The sequence below is a fragment of the Scaptodrosophila lebanonensis genome, unplaced genomic scaffold (genome assembly GCF_003285725.1).
Source record: "Scaptodrosophila lebanonensis strain 11010-0011.00,11010-0021.00 unplaced genomic scaffold, SlebRS2 tig00000072-arrow-pilon, whole genome shotgun sequence".
NCBI lineage: Eukaryota > Metazoa > Arthropoda > Insecta > Diptera > Drosophilidae > Scaptodrosophila > Scaptodrosophila lebanonensis.
Window position 1 is genome coordinate 5,376,426 of NW_022060558.1, and position 20,359 is coordinate 5,396,784.

The window sequence follows — 20,359 nt, forward strand, 5'->3', positions numbered from 1 at the left end:
TGTGTGTGTGTGACTTTCTATGTATCTGTGCGTGTTCCATTACACATATAATTGTAGTATTTGTATACCTACTCGTATAGTTACTTATTTACATCCACATTAACATGAACACTTTTAATTTACGCAAACCACTAAACCAGACACAATCTTGTCTATTTTCGTATGCATTGCAGCTGACAGACGAGGTGGTGCGCAAGAAAAGCGAATACCAAAAACATTTGGAGGGCTACAAGGCGTTGCGCACGCGCTTTGAGGAGCACTACATAAAAGGTAAGTGCAATAATAAATAATTACCATCATGCTTGTCTGTATTGAGGTTTAACCACCCCTTAAAAATGGACTTCTGCGGGGCATGAATTTAAATATTTACCGTTGCGCAATTTTCCACTTTTCCAGTTGTATGTCAATTGACCACCAAAAAGAGTACGACAGACAGTTTTGATTTGTTCCTAATTTTATAGTAGTGGTAGACTTAATACTGAAAGACTATAGTGCATCAAATGGATAGAGGGACATGATTAAGTGAATAACTCTTGCCATGCTTACCATTTATGTACAAATGCCTTTTAAAACTAGTTGCTTTCACTTAATATAAGTAATATCATCATGAAGACTAAGTGAAAGATTCCATGACTTTCCAGCACCTCATGGTCGAAGCGGTCGCAAGCTCGACGATGTACGCGACAAATATCAGAAGGCCTGCCGCAAACTGCATCTCACACATAACGAATATGTTCTCTCGATAACTGAGGCCATTGAGGTGGAGAAGGACTTTCGAACAGTGTTGTTGCCCGGCCTTCTTGAGCACCAGCAGTCTGTCCAGGAGAGCTTCATACTGCTCTGGCGCAACATTTTGCAGGAAGCAGCGCAATATGGCGACTTAACAGCCGACAAGTATAAGGAGATACAGAAGCGTATCGACACTGTGATAGGCAACATTAACCCGACCGAGGAGTACGGAGAGTTTACCGAAAAACACAAGTAAGCTTTAATCTAACATACCAATCAAATTCCCCCCCTAATTCATGTGCACTATCTAATGTACTCGTATGTGCAGAACCTCGCCCACTACTCCCCTGCTCTTTCAATTCGATGAGACGCTTATTGAGGACATACCCGGAAAACTGCAGTCCAGCACTTTGACAGTGGACAATCTGACGGTGGACTGGCTACGCAATCGTCTGCTCGAACTGGAATCCGCAGTCAAAGAAGTTCAGGACAAGCAGCTAAAGATGATCGAGCATGTGAATGGCGGCTCCCCCGTGGCCAATGGCAGCATCATATCGAATGGCAGCAACACGTCCAACGGCATTCAGTCCAACAAGGATAGTCAGAAGTAAATGATAGTTTGGCAGCACTATATCCCGGAAGAATTTATAGAATATTATGTATTTTATTCACAGTCGTCAATCCAAGGACCTCAATGCTTTGCGCTGCCAGGAGAAGCAGAAACAAAAACTGGTGGATATGATCAAGTATGCCCTTAACGAAGTGGGCTGTGAGGAGTTGCCTTCCGGTTGTGATGACCATCTAACGATGGAGCAGAACTTTATCGACCGTGGCTACAATAATGAGCAACAGGTGCGTATGAAGGTCCAACGCTGGTATCTGGGGTGGTGTTGAGTACTTATATAGACTTAAGCAGTAGTGGTACTTGGATTACTAATCAGTTGCCACACAAACAAATCTCTTCTCCTACTATTCCAAATTTCTCACGCTTCACCATCTTTAATCCCCATCAAATCCATTTAAAACGTTCGCTGCACTCTAGCGCTCCAATTCGACAAGTTCTCCGGGCGTAAGTATCGTGAACGAACTAATGCGACGTGGCGGCGTCCTGACCTTACTCCGAGGTCGTCATTTTAAGCGTAAATCCACGCCACAGCCCACCACGCCCATGGCCAGGGCACGTCTGGGTCGTTTTAACAAGATGCAGCCTCGCTCCCAGAGCCTCGGATCGCTGTCGGTAATTACTGCGCATAGTCCTGCACGTTACGATTACGAGCCCATTACTAACCCTTTGCGCCTGGCGGCAAGCGTTCACTACCTCGGTGAGGAGATAATACTAAGGAATGCGTCGCCGCCAGCGCTACCTCGGCTTAGACGCACGCAGTGTTCCATGTTGTGTTTGAGCGAGGAAGATCCGTTGCCCAATCTTCCCAATCTGCCCGCTTTGACCGAGTTACAGTTACCCCAGTTAGATGCCGACGCTTCTTTGAGCGCCCCTGCTACTAACACTAACAACAACCACATCTATGCCGACCTCGAGCTTAGCCGCAAGTGCAATGACACGGACAGCATTGCCAGCGGGGAGCTGGCGGGGAAGCGACAGCAAATCGAGATCGAGATTAATCGCGTGGACAGCATGCGAGTGGCACCAGCTGTGGAGGCTGTGCCTTCGCCGCCGCAGAACTCCATCGATGCGCATTTGGATCGTATTGATGAGCTAAACCGTGCGTTGGACGATCGTTTGAAACGTACTCTGAAATCCTCTGTGCCCGTTGATGTGAATGCTATAGAATGTGCCGAGGAAGCGGCGTGGGTGCAAACTCGATGCGTCCATGAGGATGTTGAAAGTCAGGCAAAGCGCAGCTCGAGTTCCAGCTCCGAATGCCGCTCATCGCAGCTAAGTGGCAGGGAGGACCTGCAAAAGCTCAGTAGTTCTCAGGCCAAGAAACGTTCATTGTCCTTTACCCAAAAGTCGATCAGCAATATATTCACGAACATCAAGGAGTTTTCGAAAAGTCCCTTGGCACGCATGCACAACCGAAGTGCCAGCATTGCGCTCAGTGAGGAGCAGGAAGGAACAGAGACGAACCCCCCCAAGGAAGCCGGCTACTCCAGTCAACATTCCAGCAGCAGCGACACTCAAAAGAGCATCAACAACAGCAACATCAATCACGGAGCTGCTGCCAAGTCCACCATTATCACCAGCACCATTACAACAACGATTACCACAACGACGACCGCTTCACCGCCATCGCCGGCTCCTGCCTTCTCGCAGCCATCCAAAGAAACGTCAAGACTGAAATTTAAAGTGCCAAAAATACAAAAGAAATCGAAGGCCATACGCAACACATTCCGTTCCAAGCTGCTCAATTTCCAGCTGAAGCGCGCCAAGCCCTGCAAGACGTGCACCAAGCGCAGGCGCATACATCCTAGCAAGAGCGTATTCGATTTCGCCAAGGAGTTCGATGTGAGTGACAGTCCCGAGGAGTTTTGCACTTGTCCACCGCCGCCAAAGACAAAACTTATCAACAGCTCGACAAATACAGAGCGACCCGTTCATTCGCATATGAACGGCATGGACCAGAACGATGTTGGGGAGGATGGTGAGGAACAGGACCGCAGCAGTGACGATCTGCTGAGCATAAAGGAGCACTGCTATTGCGTGCCCAGCTTAGCGGCGAGTGTGAGTAGAGCAGAGCACTGCACAGCACTCCACTCCACTCGTGAATGCAACCACACTCTGCATTATCCTGAAAGAATGCACCGCGTAGCAGCCACACGCTCCGCTTACACTGCTTGTGAAAAATCTATGCTCGTAGCTGATTACTGCATGCATTTGTTTACTCAGTCTCCACCATTCCGAATCATTTTACATTTGTCAGATAATCGCCCATTTAACTAACTTTCTTACTAGATGTTGTATTCTTAATCTGATATTACACTAATTTTGTGTCACATTCATTTATCTTCAACGTATTTTGTTTTATTCCTTCAGATGTCATTCTTCACTTTGTAGTAGTGCTTAAGAAATGGCTTGAATCACAATGGGTTCTGTGCTTCGTATACTTTATACTTTTATAGAGTTTTTAATGTAAAATAAAAGATATATTTCGAGTATAGTGAACAGTTGAACGGTGATCCACCTAAGAAAAACTTATACACACAAGTATTTGAGAGTTTATTAAATGGCTTCTACGCTCCCGGGAGTTTTCAATCCCCGATTCTTTCTCAACATTTTGGTGGAAAAAAACATTGCCTACTAAATGAAGATTGATCGTTCAATTTAATCATTTAAACTCACAACAACATGTTTCAGCCGATCTTCAAGATCTTGCACTGTCCCAATGGAGAGCGATTGTTTATGACATTTATGGAATGTTTTGTATCGTAGGGATTTTTACCAGAAATTGGACATCAATTGCCTCAAAGAATTTCTGATATTGGAAGAACGAATCATTCAAAAATATTCATTAGTAAGATCGTTTTCATAACTACATGTTAAGAGACAGCATCGATGTTTTCTGTCACACCAAGAGATTTTGGAGCCCATTTTATCTGTTCCCTGGTTTATCAAACCAGCGATAAGGTACTGTCCTTTTAAAAGGTGGCATATAGCCGAGATCACTTTAAAGGTAGTGGTATTAGGCTTTGGATTTGCCCGTTCAAACTGTTTGATTCGGCTGTAGAAGTGAACATTTGGTATTGAAATCTTTTTGGATACAAGTATGCATTGGCATGCATAGTCAACGCGGCCGTCGAAAGAAAAGCTCCGAAGTCGTATGTCCAAAAATAAAACACAGGGCGCACAGCACATTTCAATTGCTGTTCTCAAAAGTTTATAAAGCTAAATTTACTTTTGAGACGATCACGAAAATTCGCAGCATGCGTAAAGAGCGTCAAGTTCAAGTGAGAAGTCCTATCGGACAGAGAGAGTAGGCATACGAGCATATACTATAGTAGTCGGCCAGTGTTATTCAGTTCTCTTTGATCTCGCGGGCTGCACACACGGCAAGCAGCTCTTGCTCAATTCTCGATCTAAAGATATGTTTGGCATTTGTTTGGCCAGCGATTAGTTGGAAATAATTCGTGTGCGTCGCCAATATTGCGCAAGTACCATGAGCACTTCCGGCCAGAGTAGCAGCAGCTTCAGCGGCATTGGTGGCCACGATTGCGGCATATTCGAGACAATTGTGTTTGCCGGTCGCCCCGTGCCCCCGGCACGCAAGAAGCGGCCTAAATCCAAAATATTTGTGAGTTCACCTTGACCTGGCTGCCTCATTTGTGCAATTCATTTAAATAATATTGATGTAGTAATTGAGTGTTATTTTTACTTTTATGCGCCATTTCTTTTTATTTAGTATTTTTATCTACTGACTATATATTTGGAAGCTGTTTTTCAATTAAGTTGCCTGCAGTCTGCCTGTTGTTGAATCTCGCCCGACCATTGCACCCACGCGTTTCCGCTACTCTGGAAAATGTCGTGCTAAATGTGTATATACTATAGTAGTATAAGTTGCCTATACTTGAGTTGGATATGCTTAAACAACAACTGCATGATCTATGACTAATCCGTAGAATAGATGTGTGTGGTCAACAGCGATCTGGTCTAATTATTCTCATCTTGTCGATAATTTGCAGCTCTCGCTCTCCACTAATCGACCACTGTATGAAGAGGAATGGTTCCATGGCGTCCTTCCGCGGGAGGAGGTTGTGCGCCTCCTGAATAACGATGGAGATTTCCTGGTGCGGGAAACCATTCGAAATGAGGAAAGCCAAATTGTGCTGAGCGTGTGTTGGAATGGACACAAACACTTCATTGTCCAGACCACGGGCGATGGACATTTCCGCTTTGAAGGTCCGCCTTTCCCTAGCATACAGGAACTGATCATGCATCAATATCACTCCGAACTGCCAGTCACGGTCAAATCAGGTGCCATCTTGCGTCGACCCGTCTGCCGCGAACGCTGGGAACTGAGCAATGATGATGTCGTACTACTGGAGAAAATTGGCAGAGTAATAAGGAAGATTCCTTTGAAATATACATATTTTTACTTATTGGCATTTCATTCTCCTCCATTTATTTAGGGAAACTTTGGAGACGTTTATAAGGCAAAACTCAAATCGACCAAGCAGGATGTAGCCGTAAAGACTTGCCGCATGACCCTGCCAGATGAACAGAAACGCAAGTTTCTACAAGAGGGTCGCATACTTAAGCAGTACGACCATCCAAATATAGTGAAACTTATTGGCATTTGTGTACAGAAACAGCCCATTATGATTGTCATGGAGCTCGTACCGGGTAAGGTTCCAACAAATAACAAGTAGAAAAGCTAAAGTCGGGTATCCCGACTTTGAAATACTCTGTACATACTCTGTAAATGTATATATGGCTATAACTATATAACCCTTTAAATCGGCCTATCATTATGAAACTTGGCATTTGGACTTATAATCACTAAGTGGAGGTATTTGCCAAGTTTGAGTTCGAAATTCCAAGAATTACGGGAGTTACGATTTGCGGAGAGGGGTGAGGGAGGGAAATTCCAAAATATACATTTTTTGCGTATTCATATAAGGCATCTTGGACTAAAAATAGGTCTTATAGTCTCCGAGATATAGGAGATTATACCAATAGAAAAGGGGAGGAAAATCAAAAAAATTAAACAAACTTGCATAGCGTACACACATAAGCCATCTTTGTGCAAAAGTTGGTGTCTCTAGCTCTTATAGTCTCTGGGATCCAGGTGTTCATACAGACGGACAGACGGACAGACAGACAGACAGGGGTAGATCGACTCGTCCTGTCATGCTGATCAAGAATATATAGTATATACTTTGTGAGGTCTGGCACACTTCCTTCTGCCTGTACATTTCATGTACAGAGTATAAAAAGAAATAGTTCCAAAGTACAGATTCAATATGGATTAGATTAGACCGATTAAATAATAGTGATGGTTGGTTCTAAGCAAGTCGATAAAGAATTAAATATCGAACTGCACCCAGGAGAAATGCATGCTCTTCAGGACAGATCGTATCTATGAAAATATGTAAAAGCACATACATACATATATATCCATAGAGGGCTAGATTTTAGCTTTTTGACTTTCGTTGAATTCTGTTTGTAACCGCAGCTATGCGAGCTCCATTTCCACAAAATGAGGGAGTCCTCTGATTATAATTCTGGCTATTCGTAAGTCTGTCTGATACATCCTTTGACAAGACATCTTTCTAGGGGAGCGTAGAATCTATTTCGTTATTTGTAGGACCCTGCATACCAAGAGCAAGTGACCATCAGCCACCTTTGCTTTCCATTGGAACTAATAAATTTAGAATGCTTTTATTACTAGTAGGACCAAGTAACTATTTCATTTGATCATCTTTCTTTCTTAACAGGAGGCTCGTTACTTAACTACTTGCGCAAAAATTCAAATGGACTCTCAACCCGCCAACAGATGGGCATGTGTCGGGATGCAGCAGCAGGTAATTATTGGTTCGAATATCATCTTAAATATATCTAACAATTATCACTCTTCCACTTGTGCAGGCATGCGGTATTTGGAGTCGAAAAATTGCATACATCGCGATCTAGCGGCGAGAAACTGTCTGGTAGACTTTGAGAACAGTGTAAAGATCTCCGACTTTGGGATGTCCAGGGAGGAGGAAGAGTATATAGGTGCGTACAACTGTTTCAATAAAAGACTTGGCTAATTTTCGTGCATCCAAACAGTCTCCGATGGTATGAAGCAAATACCAGTCAAATGGACCGCACCCGAGGCCTTGAACTTTGGCAAGTATACGTCACTGTGCGATGTTTGGTCCTATGGCATACTCATGTGGGAGATATTCTCGAAGGGAGACACTCCCTATTCGGGCATGAGTAATTCGAGAGCCAGGGAGCGCATCGATACAGGTATGATATAGAGAAGGCAAGACAAGTGGAATTACTGGCATGTACTACCTATATACATATATTTGCAGGCTATCGCATGCCCATGCCGGAGAACACGCCGCCCGAAATGTATCGTCTGATGGTAAAGTGCTGGGCGGCCGATGCCGATTCCCGTCCACATTTTGATGAAATCTGTAATGTTGTTGATGCGCTCATCCTGCGCCTGGACAGCCTGAGCAGCGTGAACAGCCACTGAGCGTGATTGCCAGCAACATGCGTCCAGTCTAACTATTTAGCCACATACTCAATTAGTGTAAGGAGCGCTTTTAAAGTACGCCACATCTATGTCGTTTAGAATTAGACAACGAATCGCCTGTATTTATGAGATAAACACGTACTATATTTTTAGTAATGCTAGAGTTCTATCTACGAAGAAAGATATTTATACATACAAGTAAACATAGTACATATATTTTGTAGCCATGTAAATTGTACATTTTCTATATACATACATACATGTAAGATGTGCTTGTGTGCGTGCGGTTTTTATGCAATGATCCTTAATGTGCCAAAAAGAAATACAACAACAAAATAAATAAAGAAACCCGTAGACGGCGAGCTGAGATGCATCGCGGATGCTTTTGGAAACTTCGTGTGAGTGCATGTGAAACAAATGACTTACCTTTATTGAATTTATTATTTTAGTTGCCTACACTTGTGCAGGTGTATTTAGTTTAGAGTTTTGTAAAATACGACGCCTTACGTTGGTCAATTTGTCTTATTGTCAATATTGCTCGGAATAGAACCCACTTTGTATATTTATTTAAAGTTATTTACATTTCTAATAAATACGCTTACATTTAAGTTCTACACTTTAAGTTTCGCTGCGCTGCTGAAGGTATATAACAGAAAATAAAAAATAAATAATATATGTATATGTTTAACAATCTGCCGACGCTTTCATTTCTGACTCAAAGCCAACGGGACATCGGAGAACTTGACCTTGGCGTAGTTCTTCTTCAACTCGTTCTTCAGCTGCAGACTGTGCGACCAGTCCACGGTCTCGCAAATAACTTTCACTTCAACCGTATATATATCATTGAGCCAGGCTCGTTCATGCATAATGTCCTTGATGGACACGCCCATGCGCGTCAGCAACTTACACAGATCGTGGATGCCACCCGGCCGATCGATGACCTCCACATTGAATTTAACGAGGCGTCCCACGGCGGCCAAGCCGCGTTCCAGACAACGACCAAAGACAGTAGTGTCGATGTTGCCTCCACAAAGCAACACAACCACCCTAACAGAGAAAGAAAGACAACCACAATGAGAATTACCAGATCGAAAATGACGAATTAGGACTACACCTACTTCTTTCCCTTCAGGTCATCCAGTTGTCCAGCCAGTATGGCAGCCAAGCCCGCACCTCCCGCCCCCTCCACAACGCACTTTTCCTCCTCGACCAGCCGCAAGATGGCCACGGCAATCCACTCCTCCCGAACCACCACCATACGATCGATCAACGGCACCGCCGTGGCATATGCATTGTAGCCAACCTTTGGCACAGCTAGGCCATCGGCCAGCGTGTTTTTGATGGGCGTGTGAATTGGACCTTTGTTCTCCATAGCTCGCGTAAAACTGGCGCACTTCTCGGACTCTACACCCTGTGCGGAAGAAGATTTTTGTAGTAATTTAATATGCACGATGATTTCCTCAAAGCAACTAAATATGTCTGCATAGGCACTTTTTACCAAGAAAGGAATGCTAGAGTCAAGCGGGCTCAACTCTTTAATATCCTGCACTCACTCCCAAAAATAAGAAAACAATTTGAAATTATAACAAGAGAGAACGCTACAGTCGAGCAAGCCCGACAGTGTAATACCCTGTACCCAGGTAAACTTCCGTCACTGAGTTATATGCGCCCATAGCAGCACCAAAAAGAGGAAGAAGAAGAGCGAACTTGTTGCTGCAGTTTGGGGGGTTGTACTGGCGAGAATTTGTTTTGCTAATAACTTTATTTAGAATTGACCGAATTGAATAAAATTGAACAACAGTAGACAATTATATATAAATTATGTGTGCAAAGTTTGGTTTAGGTAGCATTTGAAATGTGGACGCTATTGACGAAATTTTGTAGCGGGGGAAGGGGGGGAAAATTAAAAAAAATAAAATAAACTCGTCCTTACTCGGACCTAGGAGAATCTGGATGCCAACTTTGGTTATTCTAGCTTTTATAGTTTCTGAGATCCTCGCGTTCATCCAGACGGACAGACGGACAGACGGACGGACAGACGGACGGACATGTCTAGATCGATTTCTCTCGTCATGCTTATCAAGAATATATATACTTTATGGGGTCGGAGATGCTTCCTTCTGTATGTTACATACTTTGCACAAACCTAATATACCCTTTTTACCCTACGGGTACAGGGTATAAAAACTAGAAAATTAAATTTAAAAAATTAAATTAATGAAATAAAAAATATTCAATACATATGTACATAAGTGGAGACATATGTTGAAGTACAGAATTAAGTCAACAGCAGCTGCGGGCAGAGCTTAGGCAGAGATTGCATTTGTGCCTTACATATATTCACAAACTGGATGTTACTACCAAATTTGAGTTAAAAATTCCAAGAATTAGGTGAGTTATAGATAATCGCAAATAGCGGGTGGTGTATTGCGTGTATTGTCATACAGACAGACGGACAGGCAGACAGACCGACGGACATGGCTATATCGACTCATCTTGTCACCCTGATCAAGATTATATATACTTTGTGGGGTCTGCCACGCCTCCTTCTGTATGTTGCATACACTCGCACAAAACTAATATACCCTTTTACCCCTTGAGTACAGGGTATAAAAATGCAAACAATATTCCAATTTACCGATATAGGGGCAAATATATAAAGAATTTACCAAAACTATTATTACAGTATGTTCTCATTTGTCTCCCACCTAGAGACAGCAATACCCTGTCTTACAATAGAGTCGAATGTCTATTTTGGGAATCTTGAACCAATCTGAACCAAAATATTATTTAGGTTAATGCTATTTCTTCTATTGAAGAGATTTATTTTAGCGTTATGTCATAGGCAAGTATTATCAAGGATGCGCTATAACATTTGACTAAGAGGACTATATGCTATGCTATTCATCTTTGAATAAGTTATTTCTTCTTTATTCAACTTCTGAAAATCGTGATTTGTGGTAAGCAATATTTGCTCATCCGACAAAATACATAAAATCCCATTAAAATGTACAATTCTCGAAAAAACAAGCCGCAATAAGAAATTGCAATAAATTGTTTTCATTCTGAAGGACTACTTACAATGATCTTTGTTCGTGGGGACAGAGCCTTTACGGCAGTAGCTATGCCAGCTATGAGACCTCCACCGCCTACAGGTACGACTACAGCATCAGGATCTGGAACCTGCTCCAATATTTCTAAGCCAATGGTGCCCTGGCCAGCCATGATGTGCGGATGATCGTAGCCATTAATATAGAGCAGCTTCTCTTCCTGGGACATTCGCATAGCCAGAGCCTTCGCTTCGGCCATGTCCTTGCCCTCAACGATGACTCGCGCCTTGTAATTCCGACACTTCTGAACCTTCATAATCGGTGCCGCCTTGGGCATAATGACAGTCACAGGTATATTCAACTTCCAGCCGTGATAGCACAGGGCCTGTGCGTGGTTTCCCAGAGAGGCGCTTATCACGCCCTGCCGTTTCTGCTCCTCGGTTAGCGACAGAAGCGCGTAGCGCGCTCCCCTTTCTTTGAAGCTTTAACGAAAGGCAAGGAAAAGCTGATTAGTTGCGGCGTCATTTCTCCATTGGCTATGAACCAAACTTTGTTGGGCCACTTATCAGTAGAATTTACAGCTGTGTTGCCAATTTTTTCTATACAGCTTAATATGCGATTTGGACAAGTTTTATATCTACGGACTGTGGCAATAAATTGGCGTTGTCCAACAATAGCCTAGTATCTTGGCTATTGGCTATAACCTAAAAACAAGTAGAGCAGCAGAAAATGCAAACAACTGGCATCGGAAATTTTTCTTCGAGTATTTTAACAGCAGACGCTTATCGGCAGACGTTAAGTGTCTAGCGTGAATTGTAAGTACTATATGAGAATATATATAAGAGTTACATACATATGTCAGATCTATAATGTATTTGAAAAGATGAAGATCCCGATTTGCTTAAGTGTACTTTAGACCTAAGCTGCTTATCAAGTTCATAGACGATTCATTAGAGGGAAATGCATTCAAAATAAATGCCCTAATTTCGAATAGGAATACGAATACGAGTACATTGAAAGGCCCTTGAGAACACCTTCCAAGTTATTGGAGGAATGTCTCCCCCTATCGTTGCTTGGGTCACTCACCTTCCTGTGTATTGCAGAAAATCTTTTTTCAAATACAAATCCATTCCATAGCTTTCCGATGAAGTGGATTTCTACAAATGTGTACATTCTAGCATCATCGTTCGTTTTTATCACTCTGGATGGATAACTTACAGGACATGGCGTGCGTTCCACGCCGCCCTTGATCAGAAAGGCAGCCGATGTAACATCATGGAAAGATATTTTAATCGGCTTTTTCGGATCACAAAACGGGTCCACAATTTCCTCTGTCACGTTTGCTGCTTCGAGAGTTTCCAGCGTATCTTTGCCATTAGTTTCCAGTGCCGGAGCTGAAGATGCCACACCATTCGTTTTTCCGTTGACCTGACCATTTGAAGGCCCTAACTTGGCAGTCTGCGACATTTTTTCTACCCTTCTCTTTTGGAACTGATGCCGACAAATGCGCGTTTTCTACTGATCAATAGACTAAAAGGGAGCTTGCTATATGTACCCTCTACTTACCTAATCGAATTCACATATGTACATATAATCGCAGGCGAACGACGCAGCGACGTCCATAAAAACGGCACCTTTGGTAGCGATTACGAGCGGCTCGTTTATGAGGCAACCCAACTGATAAGCGCAGCTTAGAAACCGAAGCAGCGATAAGCGCATTGTTTTCTTTTTTGGCAACATCCAAAACAAACCTTAAACGAGCTAAGAAGTTATCATCTTCTGCACCGAAGCTAAATACCCTCGACTATGTTTTCAACTCTACAAAATATATACACTACTATGTACTTATATCTGAGCAGTTATTTTCATCCGAATAGAATAACAGAACATGGTATCCAAGTACGAAAACAGACAAGTGTTTAAGCATTTTCAATGTAAATTTTTAATATGGATTGGGGGTATTTAGGTTAGGCCTGCTAGACTAGCATATTCGGAGGGGAATCTACCCCCTAGATCTGGGGTTAAGACTCTGCTTCCACCTTCCGGACCTCTGCAGTGTCTACAGCGTAAGCTTCCGCTATACAGGAGGTCACGAGACACCAATCTTTATGCGCCAGATTCTAATTTGGATAACTCCAAGATTACCACCGGAAAGTTAATAACTTGTGTGGTCGAGCTAGCTCTGTCCCTCTACGACAACCATCTCTCCATTTACTCAAAAGTACCGGGTGGTTTAAGGCGGACCCGTAATCAAAAGAGATTTTATGGCATTGCGTGGGGTCTTTTAGTCCTAAGTGGGTGGGTGATCAACATCGGCCCAGTAATCACAACCAAACCTAATCTGAGCCCGATTCGAAGCTTCTTTTTCTAAGAAATAATTGTTCTCCTTCATCCAAATGAATATTTGTATATTTATTTATATATTCATCTCTTTATGCATAGTTTTAATTCCCATTTTCTTGGGCAATCCGTGATTTTCGATAATACTCTATATTTTGTAAACTACGGAGGCCTTGTTGCTGACTGTTTACTTTACTTGGTTTGTCGCAAAATTTCTCAGCACCAACTGCATGAAATAACGTAGAAAATTGTGATAAGCATCTTGATTAAATTTAAATGTATTGTATGTAATTGGACGGTGTTGTTTGGATTCATTAACAATAAAAAATTAAGTATCGTGAATGGTTTGAGGTTTTTGAGAAGTTTCAAGGTCAAAAATTTGTAACTTTCTAAGGTACTAAAATATGATATTGTGTAAATATGCAAATTAATTATAATCAATTACTTTAACAAATATTCTTACTTTTTTGAATGCGAAATGTAATATAAAATCTTTCAGTTTTATCGTATAAGATGTAGTGTCACCCAAATGTTACATACAGGCTTTCCCCAATGCGGAAGTTGAAGAATTTATGTTTTTCTTGGGGCACCTCTTCCGTTTCATAATGCTTATTAAATGCGAGAGAAGAGTAGTGCCTCGAGTCATGCTGGTACTCGTATGTACCTCTAAGATTAGGTCTACCATTCACCATTATAGGTGTTAGAAAAGTATACAAGACAACCAAAATACCCTTGTATTTTTCATTAAAGAGTATACAAATATGTCCACAAAATACGGAATACATTTTAAGACGAAAAAAAAAAAACATAAATAATTAATTTCTTTATATTTGCGTGCACTATCTGCGTACAAGCCCATAAAATACATTCGGGAGTCTGAATACAAAGTTAATTTATATATTGCTGCTGTCAAAATCGGACATGAAAATACGTAGCAAATTTTTTCTACCAAATGATGCTAAAAATACGTAGTATGAATAACATGAACTGATAATAAAGAAATTGATTACTGATATGAAACTTATGGTAAACAATAACAAACAGGTATCATTAAACTGATCAGTACTTACTCATATATACATATATATGAAAAGCAACACGGAGCTGTCAAAAATGGTACTGGCAATCATTTTATAGCGCTTCAATATAGTAGTAAAAGGGTATGCGAGATTGTACAAGGTGTGACAGATCGCATAATATATTTATGTATTGTTTTGGAAACCTTTCCCAATATCAATTTGACATGCAAAATACTGGAGATCGACTGCGTTTTGAAGAAAGCCCCCAAAAACACGCATTTGAGGACACACCCAATTATTTTATTTTAAATATGAATACAAAAACAACGGAGCTTATCTAATCATTCGACAAAAACAACAAGCTGAAATTGATAAGAGATACTGGCCAGTAGTAGTAGTAGGCCATATTTAATTTCGTATGTTCAAAGGTCTCGAAGCACGCGACCGAAAGAGACGCCTAGGGGTCGAACGCCAGCCAGTTGGCTGGATTGGTGACTGTCATCTGCTCGACTTGCTCCACGGTCGCTCCACGGGCAAACATTCGCGGTAGAATGTTCATGTATAGGTGATGATAGCCATGGCCGCCATAGGAGGTCTATACAGATCCAATGAGATCCAGTTTTAATGCGTTTTAAAGAGTAGAATAGATAGACCTACCAGACGATGTTTCGTGTGTATATCGTGTGACATCAGCAGCCTATCCACTAGGCCCTCTTCAATTAGCTTGAGAAGATTATCAATCCGTTGGCCATCCGAAATCATGTCCACCGTTGGATTCAACTGATAGTACGAGCATTCGGTGCCAAAAAGATCGTATTGCAGATAGCAGCCTAGCTTGGCGAACTCCAAAAGCTGATCTATATCGAAGATGGTGCCTGCAATGAAGCAGCATTATAATGGGACCATAAACATTTCAAAAAATATCACGTACGATCCAAATGCGACATCACTAACTTATTGGCACGCCCTCCAGCTTCCAGGTACAGACGCGTGATTTCGAATGGCGCCTCAGGTGAACGGTCCGGGTGAAAGGAAACACCACAGCCCAGAACCTCTTGTATTTCGCCAGCGGCTCGAATAGCCCGTTTTTCGAAATCTGTGGGTAGTTTGTAGTTAATACTAAGTATTGATTGATTTAATCGAAATTAAAATATAACATTTGGCAGCTATATATAAATAACTCCCTCAACCATACTTACGACTTATGTGACTATAGAATGGTATGGAATGCAAAATGCTTTATTCTTTTTAGATTGACACGAAGCTAATATACACTACTCTAACCCTCCTTGAATTTCGATAAACTGGAGAATTTTAACATTTTGTTTTAATTTTTAGAAAAGAAATATACATTTCAGAATCTATTTCACTAATAATACCAGTATTAGCACAAAAACCCGTCTAACCAGAGTTGAAGAGCAGTTTTGTGTTTAATGAACACCAATGTGGTGCAATCAAGAGGCCCAATCAACAACCTCAAATCCAGACAGATAGAAAGCAGCTAAGCTCAGTTAGATGAAACAATATATTAGCCATGTCAGAGAATTGGGACAATTCGAGTAATGGCAATGCAAACAAACTAGAAGAGCAAAAAATAGACGCACATGATTTTACACAATTTGCTAAGAACACGAATCAACGTGTCCCATCCCCGCCACTATGAAATGAATTGTCAAATTGAAAACTGCTATAACCGGACTCTGGCCAAGTGACACTAATAGTTCCACTGCCAGAAAGTTATTGAATTAATCCTCAATGAATGGATAAAAACAATAACTAAAAAGGACAATTTTGATTCATTTTCGAAATCGGACATAGTCCCAGCTACAGCGATATGGAAATGTTGTTTATCAACGAAAATGATAGGAAAACAAAACTCCAAGATCATCTCTCAATCATCATCATCTCGAAATTTTTAGTACAGAACCACTCTTCATAAAACTGTACAAGCTTTGGCTAAAACACATAAATTAGGAGATAATATTTCAATCGAGCAAGACAAAAGAAAAACGTTTTACCCATCGGGGGATCCTTTGAGATATGTTCAATTGAGCCAGGCTGTCATACCGTTAATACTCGTATATTTTAATAATATTCAAGTACTATTAATAAAACAAAAATGTAATACGAGTATGTTATACCAACGTTTGAACACCTATCTATGCAAGTACGTTACGAATCACAAACATTTTCATCAGGCTCGTGTCTATGCTTTTGTGTACAGTACAGCATCAACATTAACTTGTCCTGCTTAGGGCTTAGAAGAATATGTATACCAAGTTTGGTAAAAATAAATCATATACTTTCAGAGCTCCTACAAATGGATTTATGCTCATGGCTATATGGACTCATCACGATGAAGTGATTAAGATTAATCACTGAGTCTGCCAAGTCTGCTTATGTTAATAGGTTTTAAAAACCTTCGGGAAGAGGGTATAAAATAAAATTCCATTTAGTAGATAGAATTTTTGCTGTAAAAACTCACCATGAACAGGATACACGCTTGCTACTTCGCCTATGAAGCCACACTTTACCATGCCATGTCCTTCGACTTCTATGCCAGTTACAATGTCCTTGCTGTACAAATCAGTCAACTGTTCCACTGTCAGCTGCGAGTGGTGAGCATCCTGCATGGCGTGAATGTAATGACCTGTCCCTGCAATGAAATGCACGCCAGTGCTCTGAGCCAACTCCACTATAAAGCCCAGATTGCGTTTCAGGCCGTAGCTGCTGTTCTCGACAATACTGCCACCACCATATTGCTTATAAAGCAGCACATCCTTCTTAGCCGCCTCTAGAGCTTCCTCATCGTAGAAACGCACATTCTCCTTGCTCGAGTAAGGATACATACGTACAAAGCCCAGTGTGGCCATACTTATCTTCTTGGTCAACTGGGCTCGAAAGTCTTCTGGTGGTGGTCGGTAGAAGTATTCAAAATCGAGCGCCACATGCTCGTGGGTTAGGGTTCGACCCAACAAATTTGGTGTTATGTTACCTAGTACTGTAAATCAGAGACATCAAAATAGCACCCATTTATAGACATATGATATATACAAGTATAGATATAGAATATGAATACATATTTATGTTTGAAACATAAAAGGATACCCACAAAAAAAAGAAGTTAATTAAAAGAATGTAATTAATTTAATCAATTCACGAAATTAAATATAAAATATTCCATACATGCATACATACATACATTTACATTTACATCAGAATCGTGTCTATTTGTGTTTGTACATTGTACTTGTACATACATATGTATGTATGCATTACATAACTATGTCAAAGCAGCAACAAATACAGCTGCGGACAGAGCTTGGGCTTGGTTATATGGCTATAACTTTCTTTCTAATCAACCTATCATAATACAACTTGGGATACGGATATATACAAGTAATCACTAACTGGATGTAACTACCGTCCGTACGAACGCAAGGATCTCAGAAAGTAAAAGAGCTGGAACAACCAAACTTGGTACCCAGATTCCCCTAAGACCAAGAAAGTACGAGTTTGGGTTTTTTCCTCTGCACACAATTAATATAAGTAATTAATTAAATTTTTTTAATTAATTTTTTTTCTTTTATGTGGAGAGTACAGGGTATTTTACTGTCGGGCTTGCTCGACTGTAGCGTTCTATCTTGTTTTTTAATCAAAAATATAGTCCGCCTCAATCTTATCCAGTTTTAGTTATTTATGACTAGATAAAAAATATTTTTTTTAAAATATAGTATGTATGTATCTATGGAGTTGGGCCCAAGAATAAAAAGGAATGCAAAATTGTGGGCGAAAATGATACTATAATATGTTTTAAAAGTTGAAAAGAACTTTTTCTTTCTATGAAACTCGAGTCTCGATTGATACATGATCAACAACATTCCCTAGTTGTCATTTGAAGTACAACTGCAGGAGGAGTAGAGTTTGCACATTTTTTCACACATAATATTTTTTGTACACGGAAGATTGGTTCCAGAAAAAACCATGTAGAAAACCCGTGTAAAAAAGACATTATTCATATGCAAAAATAGGTACCCAATCACCTTCTGTCTAAAATATTGTTAAATCACATACATATGTACATATATAATGTGCATAACGACCCATATAAGACTGGTTTCTAGATGTTTGTCAGCTGTGTGTGCTTTTATTTATTCATTTTGTTTTATTTTCAATCGTGCTAAATGGAATAAATTCGTAACAATATATACAAATTTAAATTTTCAATCCGTGTAAAAACAGAATGGGGTGTACTATGTACCATTCTTCTTTACGGGTGTTAAAAACGTACACATGAAAAGCTGAATAAGATTTAGTGAAGGGTATAGAAATGGGATTATATCTCCCATTTCCTTAGACCTATCGAGAGGGGCGTTTTCCAAGGGGCCCACAAATTATTCTACTACCAATAGAGTATGAGTCCGTTGTCGTGTGTCCATTACAGGGTACACAACGACAGCTCTACCGCACAAGCAGATATTTGGCTTCAGTTTCATAGCCTTATCGAGAAAAGTTGCCCTTATCTTGCTTTATATGTACGAGTAGAGTGTGAACTTAATTGCTTAAATTGGACACTAAAGCATTACTTATTAACTGGGCTAGATAAGCGGAGTTCGTCTTTTTAATCAGATAATCTTTTTGATATACACTCTGTCGGTAATAACTCAGATTACTCACCGGTTTGCACAGTTGACATGTTGACTGATGTTTGGTTTGGATGTTGTACTCGATTCTGACTGCTCCGTATATTAATTTGAATTTATCTTTTCGTTCTTTTAGAATCACTTCTACAAAAACCGTGTGTGCGCGCTCTTCAGCTCGTAGCTTTCGCCTCAACGATCGCTTGTCAACTGAAAGGCCTATCTGTAGTCACATCGTTGTGGTGGTTCTGTGGCGCAGTGGAATTTTTACCAACCACCACCATCTTTGTTCTTTGTTCTAGCGCAGCACACATGGAAGTGCTTTGCTTTTCTTCAAAAATAATTAACGCTGATGCATACTGCAGAAAAGCTACATTCCATTAGCAACTGTTAGCAAATGATCATCCAGAGTGGAGTCAATATTTTTATTCTCCAAATGTTTACTGGATTGATTAGAATATATGAAGATAATAAAGAATAGATGCATGAATGCACGATTGCTTGATTGCTGATATACAGTAAAGCCGCTCGTATTGTAATTCTTACTAAGTAGTTATTAGTTGAAGAAAAAGAAGAGATCAATGGAAGTCTTTAAATAGAGCTCAAGTCTTTTTATGGAAAGCATTTAATATTTAATTGTGTTTAATCAAAAAAATGGTGAATTTGAAATGAATTAAATAAAATTATACATACATAAGTAAAAACATATATGTGAAGTCCAGAATTATGTCGACAAACATCATCAGCAACAGCAACAGCTGCAGAGCTTGGGCAGAGATTATATTTATGGCTTAACTTTCTTTCTAATTTTTCTATCACAATGAAACTTAATATACGGACACATAATCACTAACTCAATGACTACCAAATTTTAATTTGAAATTCCAATAATTGGGGGAGTTAGAGAAAATCGTGAATAGAGGGGGAGTGGTCGGTGTATCGGAATAAATGAACAAACTTGCCCTTTCTTAGGCTTAGGAGAGTCTACATACCAAGTTTGGTTATTCTAGCTCTTATACTTTCTGAGATCCTTGCGTACATACAAACAGACGGATCATATCGACTCATCTTGTCACCCTGATCAAGGTTCTATAAACTTTGTGGGGTCTTCATATGTACACTCTTGCACAAAACTTTTAGTATATACTCGGGCTGACATGACTTAGCCTTCAATCCGTTTCATGCTGTTTAGCCTAACATAGTAGTGGACTATATTTTAAATTTAAAATAGTATAATAATGATGTACAATGTAGCAGAACTTTTAAAAAATAGGAAAATCGACTCCATACAGTAAATTGTACGGATTGAAATGATGTCGAACAAGTTATTTAGCTCGTTTACCGGAATGGCCTTCACGAAGTCGGTATAAGATTCTTGGCTGCCTTCGAAGTAGACAAAACGCTTCCTTTCATTGACTAATGCAAATATTGCGATT

General features: G+C 40.5%; 3 protein-coding genes across 5 annotated transcripts in view; 1 reads left to right on the plus strand and 2 right to left on the minus strand.

Moving 5' to 3' along the window:
- The window catches only part of LOC115625173 (tyrosine-protein kinase Fer), a 43,438-nt gene extending 34,873 nt beyond the window's left edge, over window positions 1-8,565 (plus strand). The window contains exons 4-14 of one of the 3 annotated variants that reach the window (XM_030520133.1): window positions 174-270; window positions 642-981; window positions 1,058-1,336; window positions 1,404-1,581; window positions 1,772-3,412; window positions 5,368-5,742; window positions 5,815-6,028; window positions 7,123-7,209; window positions 7,274-7,402; window positions 7,457-7,639; window positions 7,708-8,565. In XM_030520133.1, coding sequence (XP_030375993.1) covers window positions 174-270; window positions 642-981; window positions 1,058-1,336; window positions 1,404-1,581; window positions 1,772-3,412; window positions 5,368-5,742; window positions 5,815-6,028; window positions 7,123-7,209; window positions 7,274-7,402; window positions 7,457-7,639; window positions 7,708-7,874 — 3,690 coding nt within the window. In that variant the 3' untranslated portion in view covers window positions 7,875-8,565. The remainder of the gene's footprint in view (window positions 1-173; window positions 271-641; window positions 982-1,057; window positions 1,337-1,403; window positions 1,582-1,771; window positions 3,413-5,367; window positions 5,743-5,814; window positions 6,029-7,122; window positions 7,210-7,273; window positions 7,403-7,456; window positions 7,640-7,707) is intronic. The other 2 variants (XM_030520134.1, XM_030520135.1) reach the window with 2 other exon arrangements.
- Window positions 8,409-12,428, minus strand: LOC115625174 (L-threonine ammonia-lyase). The gene is made up of 5 exons (XM_030520136.1): window positions 12,143-12,428; window positions 12,011-12,081; window positions 10,956-11,406; window positions 8,993-9,285; window positions 8,409-8,921 (listed from the first exon to the last, which is right to left on the minus strand). Exons 1-5 carry the CDS (start codon window positions 12,389-12,391, stop codon window positions 8,579-8,581), a joined length of 1,407 nt encoding a protein of 468 aa, XP_030375996.1. The 5' UTR covers window positions 12,392-12,428; the 3' UTR covers window positions 8,409-8,578.
- Window positions 12,429-14,561: 2,133 nt separating this feature from the next.
- On the minus strand, window positions 14,562-19,119 carry LOC115625330 (phosphotriesterase-related protein). The gene is made up of 5 exons (XM_030520354.1): window positions 18,961-19,119; window positions 16,769-17,284; window positions 15,215-15,379; window positions 14,941-15,158; window positions 14,562-14,878 (listed from the first exon to the last, which is right to left on the minus strand). Exons 1-5 carry the CDS (start codon window positions 18,977-18,979, stop codon window positions 14,741-14,743), a joined length of 1,056 nt encoding a protein of 351 aa, XP_030376214.1. The 5' UTR covers window positions 18,980-19,119; the 3' UTR covers window positions 14,562-14,740.
- Window positions 19,120-20,359: the final 1,240 nt, after the last annotated feature.